Source organism: Artibeus jamaicensis, unplaced genomic scaffold (assembly GCF_021234435.1).
Source record: "Artibeus jamaicensis isolate MK-2021 breed Jamaican fruit bat unplaced genomic scaffold, CSHL_Jam_final contig_923, whole genome shotgun sequence".
NCBI classification, from domain to species: domain Eukaryota; kingdom Metazoa; phylum Chordata; class Mammalia; order Chiroptera; family Phyllostomidae; genus Artibeus; species Artibeus jamaicensis.
The window spans coordinates 12,791,531-12,817,951 of NW_026522014.1; the positions used below are offsets into that span (position 1 = coordinate 12,791,531).

Sequence of the window (26,421 nt, forward strand, 5' to 3'; positions counted from 1 at the left end):
AAATGGCTGCCAGCATTTTGATTGGAGTGCAGTGAAGTATAGCTCAGTTGGTAGAAACCTACCCTCTTGCCAACGTATGAAGTTGACATATACATCCACTGATTTAGGTGTTAATTTCTCTCAGTGGTGTTCTATAGCATTAGGGATGGAAATTGTGACCATTTTTCTAAAATTATATTTATAAGGCTTTTATCCTTTATTATGCTACTGTGATGATCTACTTTTTTAAACTTTAATTTGCAATTATTTGTTGCTAGAATATGAAAACAATCTAAATTTCCTGTATTGACCTTATTTTTATGAAAACTCAATATTCCTTCAAAGCTAATTAACTATGGGACTATTTCATGATATGCTTATTAAAAACATATGAAATTAATATCCTATATAGCACAATGTATAAAAATTGGCTTTACTTCTATGATAAATTTGCTTCAATAAAAAACTCTACATTAGTGATAGTCTCAAACTCAGAGTCTCTGATAGACTGAAATTATAAACTTTAGATAATACTTCCACTGTGTTCTTTGGTTCACGAACCATACAGGGTACAAGTGTACAACTCAACAAAACACCATCTGTACATTGCACTGTGTGCCCATCTCCCAGAGCAAAGTCTTTTTTTGTTCTCAGAAAGTCATCATAAATTAATAAAGTAGCACTGCTTTTTCAGAGACAGGATGAAAATACGCCAGCTCCTCCAGGCTGGCCCCTTGTGTGAGAACAGCCAATTCGCCGAGCACTGTGTTCTGCCTCATGCAGGGTCCTCCACCAACTCCCTGCGGGAATTCAGAACTCTCCTGGCCCCTTCACCACCACCATCAATCCTTCCACATTGACCAAATGATAGTCAATCTGACTTCTTATGCTCTATGCTGATTGGTTGATTTCACTAAAATGGAAATATTCTGTGGTAAAAATTTACCAGGAGCAGGCAAGTCAAGCCTTATTGATGGAATTAAGTACATGTTCATCAAAAAAAGAAAAAAATCATTATCAAGCAGATGGAGAGCCCAGTAATCACACTGCAATTCCTCTGTTAGCCCTGGAGCAAACCTAAGTGAGGCCTTTTAAACTATGTTATAAGCAGAAGGGCTTATGAACCCCGATCTTTATTTTCCACATATAGCACTATTGTGCTGTGAATTTAAAAAATGAGGGCCTTCCACAAGAGGAGAGACGGGGCACTTTTACCTCTGGTTCCTTCTAGAAGATGGAGCCTACTCTACCCAGTGAACCTTCCTTGGGATTCTCTTGACAGCCCACACCTGCTCTTCCCCCAGAGAGATTTTATACACACACTCTGTGTTGTTAGTACTTGTTTTCCAAGTTTCCGGCTTTCTTACCAATGTCTAGCCACATCCCTTTGCCTCTCGACCTTACCCTAAATTGGATTAGGAGGCTTTTAAAAAGTTGCATGTCATGGAGCTACAATCTCTGTCGACACAGATCTAACTAAATATTTCAGAAAAGAGAACTAAGTGACAAAGAGAACTAACTTTATTTTTTAAAAGATTTTATTTATTTATCTTTAGAGGGGAAGGGAAGGAGAGAGGGAGAGAAACATCAATGTATGGTTGCCTCTCCTGCGTCCTGTGTCCCCTGCTGAGAACTGGCCTGCAGGGAACCAGCCTGCAACCCAGGCATGTGCCCTGACTGGGAATCGAAGTAAACTAACTTTAATTTTGCGGTGCTATTTCTATGAATAAGTTTTTTAAAGTTACAGGATTATAAGGTATACATTTGCTAACGGTGAGACTAAAGAGAGCTGAAGACAGAGACAACCAGACTGCACAGTGGTCAGCAGTCTGCCCTACCTTAATACTCTGAAACGTGTGCAAACTTTGCAAATGGTGCTATGTGAATTTAAGGGTTTTGTTTGAGTTGCTTCTGGTGCTTTATTTGGGGGAGGGACTCTTAAGATGCCTAAAAGATATGGTGTATTTTCCAGGAATGTTCATAGGCAGGTGGCTTGCAGCAATAGGTAAAGTGGAGAATTTGCAGCTTGAAAAACTCCCCAGGTCATTCTGATAGGTCCCAGCGCTACCACCATGACTACCCCACCCTGCGAAGAATCGTGGAGACCAAGTTACAAAAGCAACTAAATAAGGCATGAAAAACGCTGTTTAGAATGCTCTTTATAATACACAATTAGAAGCCCAACTCAAAGCACAGTAAGCTGTACAATGATCCCTGAAAGCAAAGATAATCAAGATAAGCAGATAATTAAGAGAAGCGCTATTAGAGAAACAGTGTTACAGCTCCCTAGCACTCTCTGGAATGTATCCCACCAAGTCGATTCTGGCAGTAAGTCGGAGCAAGTATCTAAGAGTGATTTCTCCTGGAACGAAGTGTTTACAGAGATTATGCTTGTTTAAAAAAACATTTTTTAAATTTTAAACTGACGTAAGATTTAACTCTACTTCCCCACAAAATTCAACTCTATCTACAGCCAATGAAGGCAGGACAGTTCAGGGAACTAGCTGTCTGCATCTCCAGACCACACAGCCTGTGTCAGATCTCCGTGTCCTGAGATGGCCACTTCCCAGGAGAGCAAAGAAGAGCCTCAGCCTCCCACATTTAGATGATGCAGAACGAGTCCTGGGAAGTCCTTGGCTTCCTGCTGGCCAGGAGTAGTCTGAGAAGTTACAGTGATACCAGAAGTAGTCAAGCAATTTTAGTATCTTTCTTCTCCTCTTTGGGACCTGACTACAGGTACACCATTACAAAAAGCCATTTGCCTTGAGATGACTTTTTTCTAGGGAATGTCTTCAGGATCTGCTCTCTAAGGCCCTTCCCATCCCTACACATCCATTCTCGCCACTGTAGGAACAGACCACTGGTTTCTACTCCACTTCTTGTTCTTCATGCCTCCGCAAAACTTGATGACAAAGACTGCATCTGGGTTTCCAAGCGTGCAGGCTAGGATTCCATTCATTGCTCTCTGTTCCACCTCCTATAGATAAAGAAACTCCTTCCCAGCCTGCCTGCCCAGCAGCGTCCATCTCCATCCAAACAGCCAAGAAGAGAAGTTTGGATCATAAATTAATCTAAAAAGGGAAATGCACTAGCTTGATTTCTACAATAAGTGAAAAGTCTACTAAATAACATGGTTTTCATTTCAGCCTGTGTGTGTGGTGGCAGGAAAATGAAGACAACTGTACTTGAACAGCAAAAAAAAAAAAAAAGGAAGCTCTTATAAAGCCTCAGTGAGCGTGTGAGCATTGTGGTACATTTGAGGTCCAAATCCAGTTGGACTTCAAATGTACCACATAAGCCGCTTATTAGCTTATGTACAGGGAGTTATTTAAGTTTCTGGGCCAGGATCCCTCACCAGAATATGGCGGAGCTATTAACGCCTGTATCACAGGACGATTCTGAAGTTTCCGTGAGAGCGCATATGAAAGAGGCTGGTGCACACAGCTCCCAAGAAGCATTAGTCTTCTTCCCATTCTCTATAAATGGCTAACTTTAACAAATGACCTTTCTTTGGCAGCTTTTTTATTCAGTTAGGCATGAGCAGCAGAAGGAAATTAGATCTACAATCAGAGTCAGAAGGGTTACCTCAAGCAAAGAGAAAAGAAGAAATGTTCTAGATACTGACACCAACAGCATTCAGATTCAGCTGCACAGGTGTGTGGTAGGCAGTTAGACAGACACCAGCAGAGGAAGGACCAAGTACAGAAGGTCACCAGGGCAAAAGCTCAAGGTTCCTAGCAATGGGCAAAACTGGTAAAACAAGAACCTCGCGCCCCCAGGGTAACTTTTCCTCCCCTAGCATATTGCTGGTCATGGGGTTTAGACCCCTGACCCTTCCTATCACTAGACATGCAGTTCGGACCATCCCTGACCTTTCCTGACTTGGCATGTCACTACCCACATGGTAAATGCCATTAGAGGACAAACGAGGCACCAAAGAGTGGCCACATAGGATTCCCATGTGGGCCCCTACGCAACCGCTCCCCTGAGCACTAACCCTAGAGATCACGTCTAGGCCTCAGTTGTGGTTCAAGCTGCAGGTGCAGAAAAGCTGCAAAACCAGACTAAGTGATGCTGTGGCTGACATCAGGACCAGCTGCATTGACTAATGACTCCCTGCCCTGGTACCAACCAATCAGTGCAGACCACAACCCTGAAACGACACACCTGGAAAGCTGATGGAGCGACTATTGAGATTCTCCCCTGGCACCTCCTCTAAAAATCTCCACCCTTAAAAGCTTTTGGGACAGAGGACCCAGAGTGCTCTTCCTCTCGGGAGCAGCACCACACCTTTCCAGACCCCTCCGCCCCTCCCAAGTGTACATTTACCCTTCTCTCTGCTAAATTCTAAGGGCTCCTTCTTATGCCTCTGTTAACTTGTCTCCTGCACCTATTCCTTCTACCACTCACTTCTTCTATCTCTGCGACTTTCTAAATAAACTTTCTCCTACAGTTTGAGTCTTGACTCTGAATTCTTTCTTAGTCGAAACTCAAGTACCAAGGTTGCTGAAGCAAGTCAAAAAATCATAAGTTGAACTATGGTAAATCAGGGACTATATAAGTTCAAGACATAAATTAATGTTTTTAAACTTCAGTAAAGTATTTTTGTATCATTATGGCATTTATGGCTTCCAGATTTTGTTAATTTCATGGACCCAAGTCAATCAAATATTGACTTCCACTCTAATTTATTCCAAAACCATCACTTAAGATCTGTAAACTTTTGGAGGAAATGCCCTTCCTGCTATGGATCTTACACCCTTTCGAAGAATAAATGAATTTCCACCATGTTGTGTGAGTTCTTGTGCAAGAAGCAAATTGACTATGCTTAAATACTAAGTGACACATTCTTCATCATTATAGTAATTTAAATTCATGCTTAGACTTCCGCCAAGATGGATGTGCCGTGCCTTCTCACACAACCAAGATTAGAGAAAACTAAATATTAGCAACAGAAAACACAGCCAGAACACGGAAAATTGAACTTTTCGGAAGTCCGTTAACAACAAATTCTTCAGCCTGACCGGTAAGGGGCGAAACCAGCGGCTGGCGGAGCAGGGTTGCACAGGAGGACTCGGCCAGACACACTCAGGCCGGCGGAATCCAGGCGCAGGGTCAGAGCTAGTGAGCGACCCAGCGAGCAACCAGGCGAGCGACCGCGGGGGAGACAGCCGGGCCCAGGGCTGCGTGTTGACTGAGGTCGCGCATTTGTGCGCGGGTGGACAGGCGAGGGAGTAGGTGGTTGGACCGGGCCAGCAGGTCCCCACAGCAAGCGGCAGTGGAGGACGCCGCCATTTCCCTGCTCTGACCCCACCTCCACATACAGCGTCATAACCCAGCGACTCTGAGTGGCCCGGCCCAGGTGAACCACCTAAGGCACAGCTCCTCCGCACCCAGCTGTGAGAAGCGGCAGAGGGGGTCGCCAATTCCCCACTCTGGCCACGCCCCCACATACAGCATCACAACCCAGCGACCTGGGAATCCAAGGCCCCGGCTTCTCACACTTAAAGGGCCCAAACAGACCAAGAATGTCGCAGGAGGATCTCAGAGCCCCAGAGCCAATAAATCTAAGCGACGAAGAAATAGCAAAACTCTCAGACGCACAGTTTAAAACACTGGTGATCAGGATCCTCACAGAACTGGTTGATTATAGCCACAAATTAGACAAATATATGAAGGTGAAACTAATTGAAGTGAATGGAATTGCATAGGAAACCAATAGCAATGAAAAGGAAACTGGGACTCAAATCAATGGAGTGGACCAGAAGAAAGCAAATAATGGCCAAACAGAAAAGAGTCAAGAAGCAAGAATTCAAAGAAATGAGGAGAGTCTTAGGAACCTCCAGGACATCTTTAAACACTCCAACATCCGAATTATAGGGGTACCAGAAGGGGGAAAGGCACAGCCACCAGTGGAAAACTTATTTGAACAAATAATAAAGGAGAATTTCCCCAATCTGGCAAAGGGAAATAGACTTCCAGGAAATCCAGGAAGCTCAGAGAGTACCAAAGAGGTTGGACCCAAGAAGGAACACACCAAGGCACATCGTAATTACATTAGCCAAGATTAAAATGAAGGAGAGAATCCTAGAAGCAGCAAGAGCTAAGGGGACAGTCACCTACAAAGGAGTTCCCATCAGACTGTCAGCAGATTTCTCAAAAGAGACCTTACAGGCAAGAAGGGGCTGGAAAGAGGTATTCCAAGTCATGAAATCCAAAGACCTACAACCAAGATTGCTCTATCCAGCAAAACTTTCATTTAAAATGGAAGGACAGATAAGGTGCTTCTCAGATAAGATCAAATTCAGGGAGTTCATCATCACCAAGCCCTTATTATATGAAATGTTAAAGGGACTTATCTAAGAAAAAGAAGTTAAAGAAACATGAACAGTGAAAGGACAACAAACTCACAGTTATTAACAACCACACCTAAAACGAAAGCAAACTAAAAGGACAGCTAGATCAGGAGTGGAAACATAGAAATGAAGATCTCAAGGAGGGTTAGCAACAGGGGAGTGGGAGGAGGAGAAGGGGGGAGAAGGTACAGAAAATAAGTAGCATAGACAGTAGATAGAAAATAGATGGGGGGGCAAGAATAGCATGGGAAATATAGAATCTAAAGGACTTGAGACACATGGTCATAAACTAAAGGGGGGGTGATGGTGGGGATGGAGGGGTAGGGTGGAGGGGAAGAAAGGGGGAATAGAACACCTGTAACAGCATAATCAATAAAAAAATAAATTAAAAAAATAAAATAAATAAATTCATGCTTAAGCACAACTATAAATTATTAATTTTATATTAACAATTTATATTAACAACTTATTAACAATTTTACAATGGTTAATTGTCATGGATGTTGAAGAACATTTTCCCACATTAGAAACTGGAAATTTAATCTACAAACCTCAAATCTACATATTGTAGTATTTTTTAAAATTTTACAAGAACAGCATTTAATCACAATAGCTACATTTACAATGAACATCTACAAATACTATAAACATGATCTACCCTAAATATTTTCTTCATAGAATTCACATTCCTACAAGTTCAAAATACTTGTGAAATTCTAGAAAGTTTGAAGGTACTGCCTAATTTGATTTCTAGACATTGCATATTAATACTCAGCTACCTATGGTATCTAAAAATGTTGCCTGATAAGTCAATTAAATTTTCTTTAGCAAAAAATTTTGCAAAAACTTCAATCACAAGGCTTTTTCCAAAATGTATTCTGTACAGACCTGGCTGGGTAGTTCAGCTGGCTGAAGCATTGTCCTGACATGCCAAGGTTGCAAGGCCAATCCCGGCTCAGGGTACCAATGAAGCAACAAATGAATACATAAATAAGTAGAATAATGAATCAATGTCTCTCTCTCTCTTCCTTCCATCCCTCCTCTCTCTAAAATAAATAAATAATTTTTAAATGCATTGTGTACTTTTAAATGCCTAATATTATGAAAAACTAATAAATTGGCATATTATCAATTTAAGTAAAAAAGCAAGTACCTAACAATAACTGTTCACACAAAAATGTGGTAAGGAAGTATGCAGACACCTGAAATCAAAATTAAATGAGTACATCAACACATAAATACATTAAAAAATCAAATTCAGGGCAAGCAAAATGAATTAAAATAATTATTATAGATCCTTTTAAGCTGAAAAAAGAAGAGATCAAGGAAACACACATACACAAACACATACCCCATTTAGTATATTTCTACTTTATAAAGGATAGCATTTAAAATTTTTAATACTTGTTTGCTCTTGTGTTAAAATATTTTAATATACTGATTCTGTATGCATAACTTTTCTGTTACTAAATTTAAAAATTTGTCTATAGGTTCTTGAGGTTTCTACAGAGATAATCATAATACTTGCAAATAATGATAGGTTTGTTTCATCTTCCCAATCTTTTAACTTTTTATTTCTCTGCCTTGTCTTACTGTGCTAGTCAGTACATGTACTGAAAGGTTGACCTGAAATACTGATGTCACTATTCCTTTCTTATTATTTTAAGATAATGTTCCTAACACATATCAAATTGATGTTTGCTTTAAATTTTTGGTATATCAGTTAATCAAATTAAGAAAATTTACTGTGACCCTCAGTATGCTTAGGGTTCATCATGACTGGGTGTAAATTTTACCATGTTTTTCCTTCAGCTATTGTGGTGATACCATTTTTCTTCTTTTGTTTCAATGTATGGTATATTACTATAGTAAGCTTTTTAATAATAAACTGTCTCTAATAATAAACTGTTTATGAATACTATTGGTCTGCAATTCAGACTTCATTAACTTGCACCACTATAAATTCAACTTATAAAAAATACTATATGGTTTAACCACTTTCCTGTTAATATTTTGGGCACTTTCACACATACAACAGGTGCAGCATAAGCAGAAGCCATCAGAGAGGTATAATACTATAAGCAAGAAAGGTAAAGATACTACTCAAATCTGTGATCATACTTGCATATATATTTTTATTTTCACACATTACATATTAGTCAATCAACAATGAGTAAGTAAAGACCTACTGTGTGCCAGGCACGATACGGAATACTACACATAAATCAGTGAAACAGACACACACATACACACAACCCTGCTTCTTAGGGTTCATATTTTAGATGAAGAAGACAGAATAAGCATATTTTACATAAGTAAAAGCCACTGTGCACCAGGTCATGTTAAATTGCTATAGAGACAAAGTATGAAGGGTTATGGGGATTACTTGCAGGGAGGAAGGGCAGGATCAATACACATTTCATATAGTTACATCTCAAAAGAAACCAGTATGATAAAGGAAACCAAAGCTAAAGCATTGTGATAAACGATATAAATATATGAAAGCTCTAATATTGTTTTTCTGGAAAGAAGACAATATTGCAAGGCTGATAGATATGGTAGAACAATGCTCAACCTATTTCCTTCCATTGTAACAAAAATAAGGAGTGATCAAAGAACACGTGTAAAGGATCGTGGACAAAGCCAAAGAGGGGAAGGACTGAGAATGGGAAGTGGGGGTAGGTGGGGAAGGGGAAAGTTACGGTGGGGAAATGGAGACAACTGTACTTGAACACCAACAAACATTTTATTTAAAAAACTTAAAATATGAAAAATAAAAAGCAAAAAATCTTACCCTCCCCAAAATAAGGAATGATGTTCAAGTGTGAACTATCTTTTTTTTCTATGTCCGGAGAGCATGCAAGAATGAAAATGAGACTAATGGGTATTACTATTATCATGGCTGATTATTTTTATTAAACTAAATTTTTCCAAACATTGTAACTATTTTTAACAATATAGAATTTACAAGGTATCTCACAAGTGATTAAAATAACTGTGGTTGACGATATTTCAAGAAGAGTTTGTCTACCTGTGCTTTGAAGTCCCCCAAAACTTTGATATTCTATAATTCCATAGTTAGTTAATAAAGAAGCACCTAACCTTATTATGTACCCACAAATATTGAATGTCCTTATCTTACACACTTACTAAGATGGAAAGGTGCCCTAAATAATAAGTTGTCAATTCAGGATGTTACAATAAATCTCCACTGACTAGTTAGATTAAAGCACTAATATTTACTTCTTACAGTTCTGTAGGGTGGGAAGCTCAGGACCAAGATGCAGGCAGATCTGGTGTCCAGGGCGAGCCCACTCCCTGGTTTGCAGATTGCTGTCTTCTAGTATCCTGACATAACAGAGAGTCAGGGCACTCATCTGACTCATAAGGGCTCCATCTTCATTACCTAATTATCTCTCAAAGGCCTCACCTCCTCATACTATCAGAGATAGGGTTAGGATTTCAACATATGCATTTTTGGGCAGACGTTCATTCAGCCTATAACATAAACACATAATCTACTGTTTGGGTCTGTCCAGCATCTGTCCCCGACACTGTTGAGAATGGTACCATAACTTCCTTTTCAGAATGCACCCAGTCCTTTCACTCACCCATGTACTATATGTAAGTGCACTGAGTTCTAGAGATGGGCATATTAACTAGTTCTGGTTAATAGGCTGAACGTCCGCACTGGGCACAGTAATTGAATCAGAAAAGAAAGATATGTTTTACAAACAAGCTTTAATTAGAGTGAGGACCAAGACTTTGGTGAAAATATTGGGGTGCAGATACTGTTACTCCACTGAGTTTACCAAACTAATAGAATATAGACATGGAACAGGGAAAGGTTATGTTTAATACTACTTAGAAAACTGCATGAGAATAAAGAAACAAGTTAATAACTATGCACGGCGTGAGGTGGGTACTTGAAATATGGGGTGGGGGACAATTCTATAATGTATATTATTGTCCAACAACTATACTGTACACCTGGAACTAATACAAAATAATGCTAAATGTAAACTGTAATTGAACAATAAAATTAAAAAGAAATAAAATGTTAGAGAAAAAATAAACAAGCTCTTGGGTATAGGTAGAGTGGAGAAAAGACAGACTAGGGAGAGAAAAAGGCAATTACCCTTTGAGCATATGGGTTCGGCAAAGGCTAATGCCATGGGTTTTCAATTATATTGTTAAATCGGTTTGTGTTGTGTGTCTGACATTTGTAATTAAAAATTTCTGACTGGTAAACCGAGCAGTTCATCAAATTAATTCCACTGGCTTACAAAGTCATTCTGCCTTGATCTTCCTGCAGTAAATTTAGTTGAAACTGACAAAAATGCTGTATTTTTATTTCTTGATTTTAGAGAGAAGAAGGGGGAGAGAGAGAAACATTAATCTGTTTTCCATGTATTGATGCATTCACTGGTTGATTGTTATAGGTGCCATGACCAGGGATCAAACCTGCAACCTTGGTGTAGCAGGACAATGCCCCGACCAACTGAGCTACCCAGCCAAGGCCAAAGCACTGCATTTTTTTAAGCTTTGAAATAATCGTAAAATATTGTTCAGGAAGTATCATACTAAAATCTGTATCCTAACATAAAGCTACATAAATATATACATACATTTATTAACAGGTAATAATGTTGGGAAACCAAAAAAATCCTATTTTCAAAATATTAAGACAAGTAGTTGAAAATTTAAAAATAAATTAAAATTGACAGGTCTATGTTATATAACACACTAAGGCAACTGTGTGTCTTTTTTATATTTCACTAAAAATTATAAATATATTTACCCAAGTTATAAATTTGTAATTTTCAAACAATACACAGTCTACATTTTCCTTTTAAAAAATAAAAATTTTAATGAATTGGTATTTTTACCAAAACCTTTTATGTCTCCCATCTAAACTATCATAAGCATTAAAAACATATGGAATTTGATATTCAAAAACTAAATCAATTGAAACTCTGACTGGGAAGGCTAGCAATTAAGAGTAATTTAGTGACAATACATAAGACAAACTGGATACTTGAAACAATAACGCAATTTAAAAATTTCCATTTAAGTTTAGCATTTAAAGTTAAATGAAAGGTCATAGAGAGAAAAATTCCCTTCTTTCAATAAACATTGTTAAAGTCAGGGAATCTATAAGAATAGACACAAATTTAGTAATTTCTGTATCGTTTCTAAGATTTTTTAAAAATCGTAGCTTGGTAAGCTGTTTGGATTTTACTATTTTTCTTTATTGCACGTTTTAGTCAGGAAATTCACTCCTCACCAAAGCCTAGATAAGATAGCATTCGGCTACTTCATCTTAGCACGTCTGCTTTCTTATCAAATAAGCTCCCAGAGATGTACCAGCTGACAAGATCTGTGATCTTAAGGTGGGGGCTTCCACAGAGCAAGCCACACTGGCAGCAAAAAGCAAAATAATTCCCATGAATTATTTTCATGAATTTACCCCAAGGGTCACATTTGGTAACCTCTGGGATACACATATCTGTGGAAACAAAATCCAAAACACAAAAGTTATTCATTTTAATTGCCCAACTAATCTGATATAGTTCCTACAGTTAAAATTCTCTCTTTGAGGGCAAGAGTCAAATCAGAGTCATCACTTGACTTCTTCTTCCTGATGTCTGGCAAAGGGCCTTTCTTGCACATACTTAACAATCAAACAAACAAACAAAAAACCCTTGTTTCTTTCTAAGACCTTAAAACAATTAGTGAAACTTGAAGAAAGGTAAGGAGCATTCACTTGTGACTTATTTGAGAAATATATCTGAGTAGTAAAACCATGTTCTGAAGATGTTGCTAGCAAAGCTTTGTGTTGTTTTAGTTTATGGAAACAAATGGAAACCACAAAACAGAAGGCACAACTTTAGAAAATATGAATGAGGCTTTCTGAAACCATATTGGCTGGTTCATGTATTAAAAATTATTAAGTTCCTCCCCAATTGTGTTTATGTAGTTCTTCAACTGCAGGTTTGTAGGATAAATGCAATGTCTTCATTATTAAATTTGCCGTTAAGGTTCAGAGAGATTGGTCATTGCATGCTTCAATCATTGTTCTATGATTAGCATGTTTTGGGGAACTTATGTAACATCTTCATCAAAAAATTAGATAGTACCTATTCTCTCCATAGGCTGGAACTGAGAATTCAGAAACAAAATTTTTAGTAACTTCTTATCCAGGTTTTTAGCTTGTTTCTTTATATGAGGATCAGAAAAACAATTTGTGAGAATGCTGGGCTTTAAAAATGATTAATATTTTTTATTATTGACACAATAGAGATGCTCCCTCTTTCCCCCCATCACCCCTCCACCCAGCCTCCCTCCCCAGCAGCCTTCGCCACACTGTTGTCTAGGTGCTCGGGCTGTGCATATATGCATATATGTTCTTTGGCTAATCTCTTCCAATCTTAAATTAAAGAGAAAGAGAGACCACCCTCCTTGAATAGCCTAAATCCTTTAATTGTATCAAGGCATCTTAAATAATCAAGTCAGAAACTTAATAATGGGGTCAGAGGATTATGATGGTGAAGAATATCACACAAGTATGTAAAACTCTGGTATACATATGTAGCAAAACTTATTATTCCTATTAAAAATTCAAAACTAAATAGATTAAATCAGACTCAAAGACATCTACCTAGTAAATAAGCAAGAAATGCCCTGACTTTTCACTAGAAAGGAATTAGAAATATAGAGTATAATGCAGATGCATTAGAACACCAATAAATGCATACATCTGTACACCAAACATTTTTATATGTCGCTTGGTACTTAGTAGTCTGAACCTTGTCACAGCAGCATATCTTCAAAATAAAAGATATTTTCTGTATCTTACTTTATAGTGGGAACAGGGCAGAAGGTTGGCTCAAGCCTACAAACTGAATGTAGAGACATACCATTAAGTGGCATATAGATTAGTTTAATGGTCCTTATTTTAATACATTTCAACACTCTAATTTTAGCTTGAAAGCCTATAAGCAAAAATTAAACTTCCTGTCTTTGAGTACTTCCACCAAAAAAGTCTTTGTGGCAAACATAAGAAAAATGTGAAGCATGTCCTATAGTAAACAATTTCTTGTGTTCTTAAAACCCTTTAAAAAAAATCTGTCCATGAAGCAGAAGATCTGTAGCTTAGTTATGAAATTTATTATAATCTAAAAGAATTTAGCTCATAAATATAGATTGAGAGTCATATTTTTTAAATGGACTAAAAACAAAAAAGATTAAAATATCTAAGTTTAGCTGGGAAAAGTGGTAAGTTATCTGTGATACTCTTCAAACACTATTTCCTTATATTCTTATATATTCCTGATACAAGATTTCAGTATAACTTAGTAATTAAAAATATACCAAATATAAACAATGACCAAAACATAATAACAATAATCATTAATAGTGTCTTTGTGAAACATGTTTTTTTTCTGCCCATTAAAATCCAGATTCTAAAAGTGTCACTGTACATACCCTTGTAATTAAACCAACTCATTTCCTAATAGCATTAGTATATAATAGCCATTATGCATGCAGTAAGAGGAAGTTGAAGCTTAATTAAAATATATTTCTTTACCAACTGTCAAAAGTGAGTAATGAGATAAATTGAAAATAATAGGACTTCCACCAAGACGGAGGCATAGGTGGAAACCCTGTGCCTTCTTTGCATAACCAAGTTTAAAAACAACAAAAGTTTTAGCAACAAAAATGCAGCCAAACCACAGAAAATTGAACTATATGGAAGTCTGACAACAACGAACCTTTCAGCCAGACCCAGCCAGACCAGTAAGAGGGGCGAAGCCAGCAGTGTAGCAGGGTCGGGCAGGAAGGGAAGGATCCACCAAACTGACGTGGGCATGCGACCCAGCAGGCAGGCAGTCATGGGCAGATCCCAGGTGTGGGGTAGCAGCAGCAAGACCCACTGAGGGCACAAGGCGGCAGTCCCACTGAGGACTGACTGAGGTCACACATTCGCACGCAGATAAATCAGTGAAGGAGAGAGCAGTGAGACAGACTGTGCAGGCCCCAGCAATGGAAAGCAATAGAGGGGACCACCATTGTCCCTCTCTGACCCCGCCCACACATACGGCATCACAAACCAGCAACCTGGGTAGCCCTACCCTGGTGAACACCTAAGGCTCCCCTCCTCATACATAACAGGCAAGAACAGACCAAAACATTATGGCTCAGGAAGAACTCCAAGCCCCAGAGCCCATAACTCTAAGCAACAAAGAAATAGCCAGACTTTCAGATGCACAGTTCAAAACACTGGTGAGCAGGATGCTCACAGAACTGGTTGATTTTAGTCACAAATTAGAGGAACATATGAAGGCTAAACTAATTGAAATGAATGAAAATGCACAGGAAACCAATAGTAATGGAAAGGAAACTGGGACTCAAATCAATGGAGTGGACCAGAAAGAGGGGAAAAAAGGAACAAACAGAAAAGAATGAAGAAACAGGGATTCAAAAAACTGAGGAGAGGCTTAGGAACCTTGAGGACATCTTTAAACATTCCAACATCCGAATTATAGGGGTACCAGAAGGGGAAGAGGAACAGCCACCAGTGGAAAACTTATTTGAACAAATAATAAAGGAGAATTTCCCCAATCTGGCAAAGGAAATAGACTTCCAGGAAATCCAGGAAGCTCAGAGAGTCCCAAAGAAGTTGGACCCAAGAAGGAACACACCAAGGCACATCATCGTTACATTAGCCAAGATTAAAATGAAGGAGAGAATCCTAGAAGCAGCAAGAGATAAGGGGACAGTCACCTACAAAGGAGTTCCCATCAGACTGTCAGCTGATTTCTCAAAAGAGACCTTACAGGCAAGAAGGGGCTGGAAACAAGTATTCCAAGTCATGAAAGGCACGGACCTACATCCAAGATTGCTCTATCCAGCAAAGCTTTCATTTAGAATGGAAGGACAGATAAAGTGCTTCTCAGATAAGATCTAATTCAAGGAGTTCATCATCACCAAGCCCTTATTATATGAAATGTTCATTGGACTTATCTAAGAAAAAGAAGATGAAAAAGATGAACAGTGAAAGGACAGCAAACTCATAGTTATTAAGAACCACACCTAAAACAAAAGCAAACTAAGAGGACAGCTAGATCAGGAGCAGAACCATAGAAATGGAGATCACATGAAGGGTTAGCAACAGGGGAGTGGGAGAAGGAGAAGGGGGCAGAAGGTCCAGAAAATAAGCATAGACAGTAGGTAGAAAATAGATAGGGGGGAGGGCAATAATAGTATGGGAAATATAGAATCTAAAGAACTTGAGACACATGGTCATAAAGTAAAGGGGGGGAATGGTGGGGGAGGGGGTGTGCAGGGTGGAGGGGAATGAAGGGGGGAATAGAACAACTGTAATGGCATAATCAATAAAATATATTTTTAAAAATTGAAATAATAAACCTCACCATTTTCCAAACATAAATCTACATGCCAAACATTACTCCTAATCTCTCTGATTCTCAGTGGAGAAGGTCTCCCTATATTTTCATTGTGATTATAATTAGAAACACTGACAGAATTTTCAGAGACAATAAACACATGTTCTAATTTTACAAACTATTATCTTTTCTAAATATTGACTGATTCAGGCAGAAAATAAGGAATTTACAAACAACCAAGTCTCATTACTGGAAAACAGTTCTTAGTCTATGATTTTGGAAATGTTACCCTTAATCTAAATTACATAGAATATCTAAGAGCCAATAAGCAATGGGTATTTCAAAGTACTTAAAGTTATTGCCACTGACACAGGATGTCAAATCTTAAAATAATTATTTTGGCTTCACATTTCTCCTGTCTAGTTTCACTTCTCACCCGACTCGAGGTTTTCAAGTCTCTAGCATGCACATCATGTTCTCTAGTCGATTCAGTTAAACACTGAAACTTTAGAGTTCTTTGTGCAGCTGCTTCTGAAGTTTAGATAATTAGTGTCCATAAAATGAAAATAAACAGTAAAGGTATCTCACTCCCTCTAATGTTATTTAAGGAAAGTCTGCATAAAATTGCTCTGAGCAGGATATATACAACACATTTTATTTCAAAGGGCTGAAATGATACCATATACATTAGAAAATGCTCCATTTTTCCAAGAACTAATTATTCAGTTTGTTCTTCCAACCTGTTTGTCATGCCTAGTTTTTTTCTATTTTATTAGTCAAAAATCTCAGAAAGTAAATGAAATCTTATTCTAAACTTTTCAATGACATTAATGATACAATAGGAATTTTACTGGAGTTTATAGAAAATCTGATGATTCCCAATTAATTGCTCAGTATTTTCTATACGTCCACATACGTATCTTCCCTGAAGATGACCAATAAGATTCCAATGATCAGAACTGTTAGCCTCCTTTGATCCCTCTTGACTTACTACCACGACACTGTTTCTTGGAAACTCTTTTCCAAGTTTCTGAGACAAAACATTTCTGAGTTACATGCTCTTAAGGTAATGGGTCACAAGTTTCTCAAATGCAACACCACCACTTTATAGCAATTATTTTGTAATGCTAGCTTCACTAACCTGAACTGAAATAATATAGCCCATCTAACTCAAACCATAAATATATTCCCCCAAAGCATTTGATATGTATCTAACCTGAATCAAGCTCTTTTAAAACAATTGTAGATAATGTAAAAATAAGTTTTCATGTCTTTGGCTCTCCACCTCCTTGATAAACCTGCTCTAGCTGTTATGACTACAGTAATATGTCAAGAGAAAAAATATATGTGTGTATATGTGATTATATGTACCCATTTATATATATACACATACATGCACATATATGTGTGTGAGTATATGGCATCTGTGTGTATTTTTTACCTTTAAACATTTCTAGCCCTACTTCTGGTACAAACCCTTTAATCTGCATGCAGGGAGTACAAACAGATATAATTCTCAGCCTACAATATTACCACTCTGGTACTGCTATGGTAGGCAGCATCCAGTATGGCTCCCAATGATTGCCACCTTCTGGGATCCATGTCTTGTCAATCACCTCCCTTAGGTGGAGGTGGAACCTAGTAATTTGCTTCAGGTGAACAGGATACAATAAAGGTATTGGAATGTCACTTGCTGATTTTTGACGAAGACCTCCATGTTAGTTCCCTCTGTTGCTAGCATTGATGTTTTGAGATGAACTATGGCCAGGCCCCCTTGGCAAGGAATAGAGGCAGGTCTCCATCCACGAGCTTCCAAAGAACGGAGGCCCCAGAGGAACCGAGTCCTTCCAATGCATCTAAGTGAGCTACGGAAGCACGTCATTCCCAGGGAGCTCTGAGATGACTACAGTCTTGGGAAATGCCCAGAGCCAGAGAAACCACAGACTGGGAGATAACAAATGTCATTTTAAGCCTCTAAGTTTTGGGGTAATTTGTTACACAATAATAGCTAACTAATACATTGTTCAAAGGAATTCATTCATTAAGAAATTTCCAAGGCCATTGTAATTCACGGAGTTGAACTTTTTATTTAAAAAAATTAAGGGGTGATCTGTAGCAGAGGTTTGTATCTAACACTCCATTTGGCTAAGATGTGTCTGAGTACAATAGCTTACTGCCACTCTCTCTAATGAGTCTTCCAAGTAAGCTAACCAAACCCACAAAAACAGATTTCTTTTCCAAACTTACTCAATTTGAAGAGACACTGCGTTTTATGACCTTCATATTTTCCCAGAGAATGACTAAGTCTAAACAATAAAAGCCAAAACAATATTGAAAGTAAAAAATATTTAGTCTCATAAACATAACCACTTCAAAAAAGCCTGATTACTCTGATCAGGGCATTACAGCTCTCTGTAAACAGACTCGGTGTTGCGTGTTTGGTGCACATGCCACGTGATTCACAGCAATGGAAAGTACTGTGTGTTTAGTAAATAATTCCCAGTTAAGTTCCAAATAATTGCTCATTGTAGGAAGGAGAGTTTTAAGTCTAGCTTCCTCTGAGGTTGTCATCAAAAAATTATATATGTACATATATACACACACACATATATATATACACACACATACATGCTCTGCTACTTGACAACATCTGCTTATCTGTTCTTCAAATGACCACACATACTTGAAGGATAATTCAAGTCTAGAAGACACAAAGCAAACGGAGTGCATTTGACAGGAAAATAATTGATGGCAGTTGTATTCTACAAATACAGGCCTTTGGGCACAAAGGTACCCTACAGTAGTGGGCCCTATTCGTATATTTCTTAATGTCTCATTATGAACTTACCTGAGGTAATTACAAAGAGATTCAGAATCCAGAATGCTTCCTGAGTGTTCTTTACAGTACACACAAAAGCTTTGAAGCCCAGACAATAGGGAAGGACAATCGTATTTAACTAATCAAAAAAGACAGATCTTGTTTATACTTTCTGACAGATGCATTCACACAGCTTTATCTAACTTAACGTTGTTCCCAAAAAGCTTCACTTCATTGTTCCATGTCCTATTCTGGAGTTATACAGAAGGATTTTCATAAATATTTTATATATTTTTTAAATTACAGAACTACTTTGGCAACATTCGTCCTTTTTTGTATGTCTTCTGGTACTGCAGTTGTAGGAATAGAAAACAGTGCATTCAGGAGCAGGAAGAAGGTAGTGAGACCCTCTGTGTTACCCCCTCACCTCTTCAGGGCTTGCTTTTTGTAGCTCTGCTGGTTAGTGCCGGATCATCTTCTTCCCACTTTTGGAAGTTTAGTAGAGAGCTGGCTTAGCAGGTCCAACTTGGCTCAAAGCAACAAAGATCAGATACCAAGCAGTAGGCAGCAGGGGCTCTGCCTTTGCAACCAGGCCACCTTTCAAATCAGGGAGCCTTCATGGGTACAAGAGTCACTCACACATTCACTGTACTTCATTTTATAAATGTGGCAGGGGTATTCCAACTTTTGGTGTTTCTGGGCCACACTGGTAGAAGAAGAACTGTCTCGGGCCACACATTAAATACACAAACACTAATGAAAACTGATGAGCAGAGAAAGGGGTTAAGCGGATTTATGAACTCTACAAGGGTTAGCAAATAAAAACACAAGATGCTCAGTTATATTCAAATTTCAGAGTAACAACAAAGGATTTTTAGTGCAAGTGTGTTCCATGTAATATTTAGGATATGCTTATACTAAAAATTATTGTTTACCTGAAATTCAAACTTAACTGGGAATGCTATATTTCATGTGGCAACCAAACTCTCCCCTGCTATGTCAGCTTCAGTGCATCGTGGCTGTTTTTGCTTAACCTAAGTCATAGACAGCTCCAGGGATTGTGTGGGCTCTACCATTTCTCAGCTGTTGAGATTTTCCTCAATGAACCGTAGTTTAAGTCTGCAGAGTGCAGCATTAATGTGTGTCTGTGAGCCTTGCATGGCACAAAAGAAGGAACTGATTTACTTTTCCCACCATAATAACCTAGAGTACAACCAAAGGCAATCGAATGAAGAGAAAATATTCCTGAACTCTGCCAGTTACCAGTCCTTGGGCAAGTTCATGTATCTCTTGAGGCTCTGGTTGTTCTGACTCCAATAACCCCACAGCGCTAATGTTGTATGAGCCCATGATCCTAAGTGAACTCAACTTTGCCTTGTGCTCAGTGACTAACTGGAGGTCATGCTTTCATATTTTGGAAGCAGAGGAAACAACCTCAAAATTTAAAGAAAATGGAAGGATTGCCTAAAAGATGATCCTTGCATTTAATTAAAATCCATTTGTTTCACAAGAAATGTTACCTTCAGTCTAAAAAGGCACCTTAAATATTTCAGCAACAATAACTGTTATTTGTCAATCATAACATTAAATACCTGTCATTTCCTGGACAGCCAGTACCAAATAACCTTCACTCCAAATCATTACAAAAGCAGTCAACTATTTCATTTCTTTGACTCCTGCATGGTATTGCTGAGAGACTATAAAGCATTCTGTAAATTCCATGAAAGGTATCTATATACAAAGGGCAAATCCTCTACAGATTCTCCAAATATTTTGATTTGTATAACATTTCTCTGTACAAAGAATCTATAATGCTGATTCATTTTACCTTCAACTTAACTAACCTGCTGCTATTAAAAGACAAATGACGGTGTTTTCTCTAATTAAATTAAATGACATGGCCTCTTATAATCTGAATGCCAAGCACTGCTTTCCAGTGATTAACTTGTTTACCAACATCTTCAACATAACACAAAAGAAATAAGTGATACCACGGACTGTCAGTTAAACACAAAAGTCCAGTTAAATTTGGATTTCAAATTTCAACTTTCAAATTTGGAACACACTTAAAATCATTTATTATCTGGAATTCAAATTTAACTGGGCATTCTGTATTGTTGTTTGCATACCTGGCCATTCTATGCGGACTATCTAGCATGAGATACCTTCCAATTTTCATCTTTTTTTCCCTAATCAAAACACGTGTTTTCATTAAAAAATATTATAGTTATTTATTTTCAGAAAGAGGGAAAGGGAGAGAGAAAGACAGGGAAACTTCAATGTGCAACGGAAACAATGATCGGTTGCCTCCTGCATGCCCCCAACCCAGGCATGTGCCCCAACCAGGAATCGAACCAGCAACCTTTTAGTTTTCAGGACAATGCCCAACCCACTGAACCACATTGTTCAGGGCTTGTTTTGATTTTCATTTTTCCCCTCAAGTCAACATGTTATATCTACTATAGAACATGAATAGATGAGTAATTTTCCAGCCTATATTTTCTTACTAATATGTCTTTGCTTTTAACAAAGTCAGGATGCCACTACTAAAACTGTAGTCTAGAGAACATACAATCTGAAGAGACCAACATTTTACCTACCTGTGGGTAATATATGAGAAGACCACACAGTAAAATATTTCTTTTTTTCGCTTCCTTTGCTAGATCTCTAATCCGCATTAGGTTTTCCATCTTCTGGTCCACAGGTACTGATTTATAATCAAGAAAATGCACCTGCAAAGTAAAATAAAAGTTAACCATTAGGATACCATTCCTTTACTTTTCTTTGAAAGTGTAACATTAAAGAATCTACAATTATAACATTGCAATGCTTTTTATCAACTTGTGTTAATGTCTAGTCAATCATTCCAAGCCATAAATATTTAATATGATTAATGAATCACTCTTTATAAACACAGATACATGGAGAACACAATGCTGAAAAACATAAAGTACTAATATTCCATTTCAACCTGTGATGGAGTCAAACATGTTCAAAATATAATCTCACCAGTTCGTTCAACTTAAAATCATAATTTCTAATTTGAAACTAGGTGAGAAGTAATATATGTGTTAAATTAACAATATTGATAAAATTCAAGAGTGCTTAACTAATTAAGTACGTAAAATTTTTAGACGAATCCATTTTTAAATAATTAATGGTTTCTTACAGGTAATAATTTATTCCTTAGATTAAATCTAGAAGAAATTTATACAGAATTATTTTTAGCAGTGTCAAAATAATGTTTTTCTTGAAATTATTCAAACAACTATTTTTTAAACATTATTTTTCAATTTAAACTTTTAAAGACCCAGGGTGATCTTTCCTCCTCTCTCTAAATAACTGCAGTTTTACAGTACCTTTTTTCCTTTATGGAATATAAAAGTCACATAATCTCTAAATAAGCTATTTAAAGTGTAAATGCACACATAGACTGAACATTCAGAAATCTGTGTATTCTTTCACAACACCAAACTTAAGAACCTCAAGAGTTGTAATTTGTTCAGCTGTAGGTGTTCGTTAACTAGAACTGTAAGATACATTCCATCCTGATACTCTTCCACTAATCCTGTCCCTTCCCTCTACTATGTATATGAATGTATGTAATAGGAGAGAATAATTTTTTGACCCATCACATTGCATTTTGCTTTTCAGAGAAAAAACTACTTACATAACATCCATTATTAGAGAGAATAATATGGTTATATCTAATGTATATTAATCATTTCTTGGAACTTCTCATTAAATATATGTAATTAAAGATATATACATATAACTGCTTTCCCCTGAAATATAAGGTGACAAAAAGAATTTTTTCCCTTAAAAATGCTCAATCCAAAAAGAAACCAAAAGAATAGACAAACAAGAAAAGGAAGAAAAAATAAAGGAAAAGTTTTTAGGTTTCTGATCTATTGAATAGCTGAAGAAAAGACCATGTGACCCTAGGATCCTGAGCTCACATCTTCTAGCTCTGTTTCCCTGAAAACTTACAATGGTGAAATTTCAGCCTTTTGTTTAACCAGGTAGTATTGCTATGATAAAAGTAACTCCCGACTGTTGAACCACAGCCAGGCTGGAAGCATTGTAAGTGAGCTATAAATACTAGAATTTCCTTCAGTGTAATTTAACTTGTAACCAGGTGTTCCTGTAGTTGGTACCTGGAAGCTGATGACTATTAGCTGATGCAAAAGATGTTCATTCCTATTTGTAGCTTAAGCCTTTTTAAAGGATGGCTCATATGCCACCTTCCGTGGCCCTCTTCCCTTACCCTTGAGAAGCCAAGGTGAAGGAAGAAGTTGCAACAAAACAAAATAAAACAGCCCGTGTACCAATATGAATTGATGAAATTAAGAGCTAAAACTGAAGAAACCTGTCTATCTGTGCTCTGCCTTTCTTTTCCACCCTATAGTCTTCGACAAAGTTGGGCAACCCAGCACCACAAAGGCCTCTTCCAGTCTTTTGAATTTGAAATATCTAGGTGTACCTAAAATTGTTGCAGATGGGCTTGCTCGCAATAAAGTAGGCTAATTCCACAAACTCAAGGCACTTTTGGAAATTGTAGTCAAGGTATGGCTCCGACCCAGGAGCCTGGTGGCAGGTAAGATTCTCTCCTGACCCCTTGCGGCCAGATGACTACAGGGCTCCATACCCGCTGGGCTGGGGCACAACACCACCATTTGAGGACTTGAATTCTTTTGACCGTGTAATCACTGTGCTACTTAGATGCCACGAAACAACAGGGGGCAGCATGCCCAACAGATTTGACACAGATGGAAAGCCCAGGTGATTTGCAGTGCACGAGCAGGGCAACCTTAGTGCCAGCCTGGACAGACAGTCAGTTCTTGTTTAATAGAATGTGAGTTTTTCTGAGAAATGCTGAGTGCTGAAACACTTACACTAGTATAAGGGAGGAGGGGGAAGGTTTGTGGGAAAAACAGCACAAGGACAGTAAAGACAAAAACCACTCTGATTTGTAATTACAACTGTCACAGAGATTTAATGCACCAGAAACAAGAGCGAAAATTATGGAAACACATTGAAAGGAGAACAAATGATGAATCAGCATATGATAACATGGCGGATGGATGTCTCAGCTGCAAAGCTGCCCTTCAGGCTGGCCCAGGAGTTAGTCGGCCTTTGCCGAGAGCGAGGGGACCTCTGGGAGGTCAGAGAGGGAGCGGGTGCTCGTGTTTCTTTTTCCTAGGAGTGTCCTAAAAGACAGCCTGCAGCTATTTTTTACTGTGAGTTAATTACATGAACTAGTAATCACAGAAGTAAATAATAACTTTGGGAACCTAAAAATGGTAGAACTAAAACTGCAGACAAGAATAAATTTATATTGGAATGAGAATGTTCAATGGATAATTAAAGTATGCTGAATTGGTGTTTTGCTTTGGAGGACAGAAATTAGAAACGTCACAACTAACAGCTAATTATGCATGTTTTCATGATGTTATTTATTTAAGCAATATACAACTATATTTTATAGTTTCTAACTTGCAGAGGGAGAAACGTACTATGTATATCAATGCAGCAATGAGTAAGGAGAAAGTCACAGACAAAACAATTGGCCAACAGCAACAACAAAATAAAATAAGCTTGTAGAAAGAATCCTAAATACAAAACTAATAAACATAAATGGAACACATTTAACTCTTTCATAAGAGACAGATTTATCAGGTTGGATTTTTAAGAAAAATCTAGCAATACACTAGTTATAAAATAAATATCAAAACATCATGGGACTTCCGCCAAGATGGAGGCATAGGTGGATGTGCCGTACCTTCTCACACAACCAAGTTTAGAGACAACTAAATATTAGCAACAGAAACCAGCAGTTGGTGGAGCGGGGTTGCACAGGAAAACTCGGTCGGACGGACTCAGGCGTGCAGAATCCAGGAGCAGGGTTGGACCTAGTGAGCGACCGAGCGGGGAAACAGCAAGGGAGCAGGGCGGCGGGTTGACTGTGGTCGTGCATTTGTGCGTGGATAGACAAGCAAGGGAGTGGGCGATTGGACCGGGACCCAGTGGGTTCCCCTGGCCAGCGGCAGGGAGGGCGCCGCCATTTCCCTGATCTGACCCCACCTCCACATACAGCGTCATAACCCAGCAACCTGAGTGGCCCAGCCCTGGTGAACCACCTAAGGCGCTGCTCCTCACCCAGCTGTGAGAAACAGCAGAGGGTGCCGCCATTTCCCCACTGTGACCACGCCCCCACATGCAGCATCACAACCCAGGGACCTGGGAGTCCAAGGCTCCGTTCCTCACACTTAAAGGGCACGAACAGACCAAAAATGGCTCAAGAAGACCTCAAAGCCCCGGAACCTATAAATCTAAGCGATGAAGAAATAGCAAAACTCTCAGACACACAGTTTAAAACACTGGTGATCAGGATCCTCACAGAACTGGTTGATTATAGCCACAAATTAGACAAATATATGAAGGCGAAACTAATTGAAGTGAATGGAATTGCACAGGAAACCAATAGCAATGAAAAGGAAACTGGGACTCAAATCAATGAAGTGGACCAGAAGAAAGCAAATAATGGCCAAACAGAAAAGAATGAAGAAGCAAGAATTCAAAGAAATGAGGAGAGTCTTAGGAACCTCCAGGACATCTTTAAACGCTCCAACATCCAAATTATAGGGGTACCAGAAGGGGGAAACGCACAGTCACCAGTGGAAAACTTATTTGAACAAATAATAAAGGAGAATTTTCCCAATCTGGCAAAGGAAATAGACTTCCAGGAAATCCAGGAAGCTCAGAGAGTACCAAAGAAGTTGGACCCAAGAAGGAACACACCAAGGCAAATCATCATTACATTAGCCAAAATTAAAATGAAGGAGAGAATCCTAGAAGCACCAAGAGCTAAGGGGACAGTCACCTACAAAGGAGTTCCCCATCAGACTGTCAGCAGATTTCTCAAAAGAGACCTTACAGGCAAGAAGGGGCTGGAAAGAGGTATTCCTAGTCATGAAATCCAAAGACCTACAACCAAGATTGCTCTATCCAGCAAAACTTTCATTTAGAATGGAAGGACAGATAAGGTGCTTCTCAGATAAGATCAAATTCAAGGAGTTCATCATCACCAAGCCCTTATTATATGAAATGTTAAAGGGACTTATCTAAGAAAAAAAAGTTAAAGAAACATGAACAGTGAAAGGACAGCAAACTCACAGTTATTAACAACCACACCTGAAACAAAAGCAAACTAAAAGGACAGCTAGATCAGGAGTGGAAACATAGAAATGAAGATCTCAAGGAGGGTTAGCAACAGGGGAGTGGGAGGAGGAGAAGGGGGGAGAAGGTACAGAAAATAAGTAGCATAGACAGTAGGTAGAAAATAGATGGGGGGCAAGAATAGCATGGGAAATATAGAATCTAAAGAACTTGAGACACATGGTCATAAACTAAAGGGGGGGTAATGGTGGGGACGGGGGGGTAGGGTGGAGGGGAATGAAGGGGGAATAAAACAACTGTAACAGCATAATCAATAAAAAAATTTTTTTTTAAATCATTATCCTAAAGGTACGAAAGAAAAAGATGAAAAAGACATTTCAAGCAATTCTACCAAAAATAAATAGTTTAGCAATATAGTACCCAGTAGGATTTAAGGCCAAACATATTAATATAGATAAAAAGGAATCGTATATAATAAAAATTATAATCATAATCTTATTACTAAGAACATACATTTGTATGCACAAAGAAAAAATATTGACTGAATTATAAGAACACAATTTCCAAATTCATAAACATAGAGTATGTTGTATCACAGTTCTCTTAGAAACTAATATAATAATCAAATGAAAAATGAATGGTGCAAAGGCTTCTGCTTCCAGTGCAGCAGCTGAGTTGA

At 38.2% G+C, this 26,421-nt stretch overlaps 1 protein-coding gene across 1 annotated transcript in view; it reads right to left on the minus strand.

The window, feature by feature from the left end:
- The window catches only part of CRPPA (CDP-L-ribitol pyrophosphorylase A), a 206,593-nt gene that overhangs the window by 71,564 nt on the left and 108,608 nt on the right, over window positions 1-26,421 (minus strand). Inside the window, exon 9 of the mRNA XM_037163912.2 lies at window positions 21,164-21,295. Within this exon, the coding sequence (XP_037019807.2) occupies window positions 21,164-21,295 (132 nt within the window). The remainder of the gene's footprint in view (window positions 1-21,163; window positions 21,296-26,421) is intronic.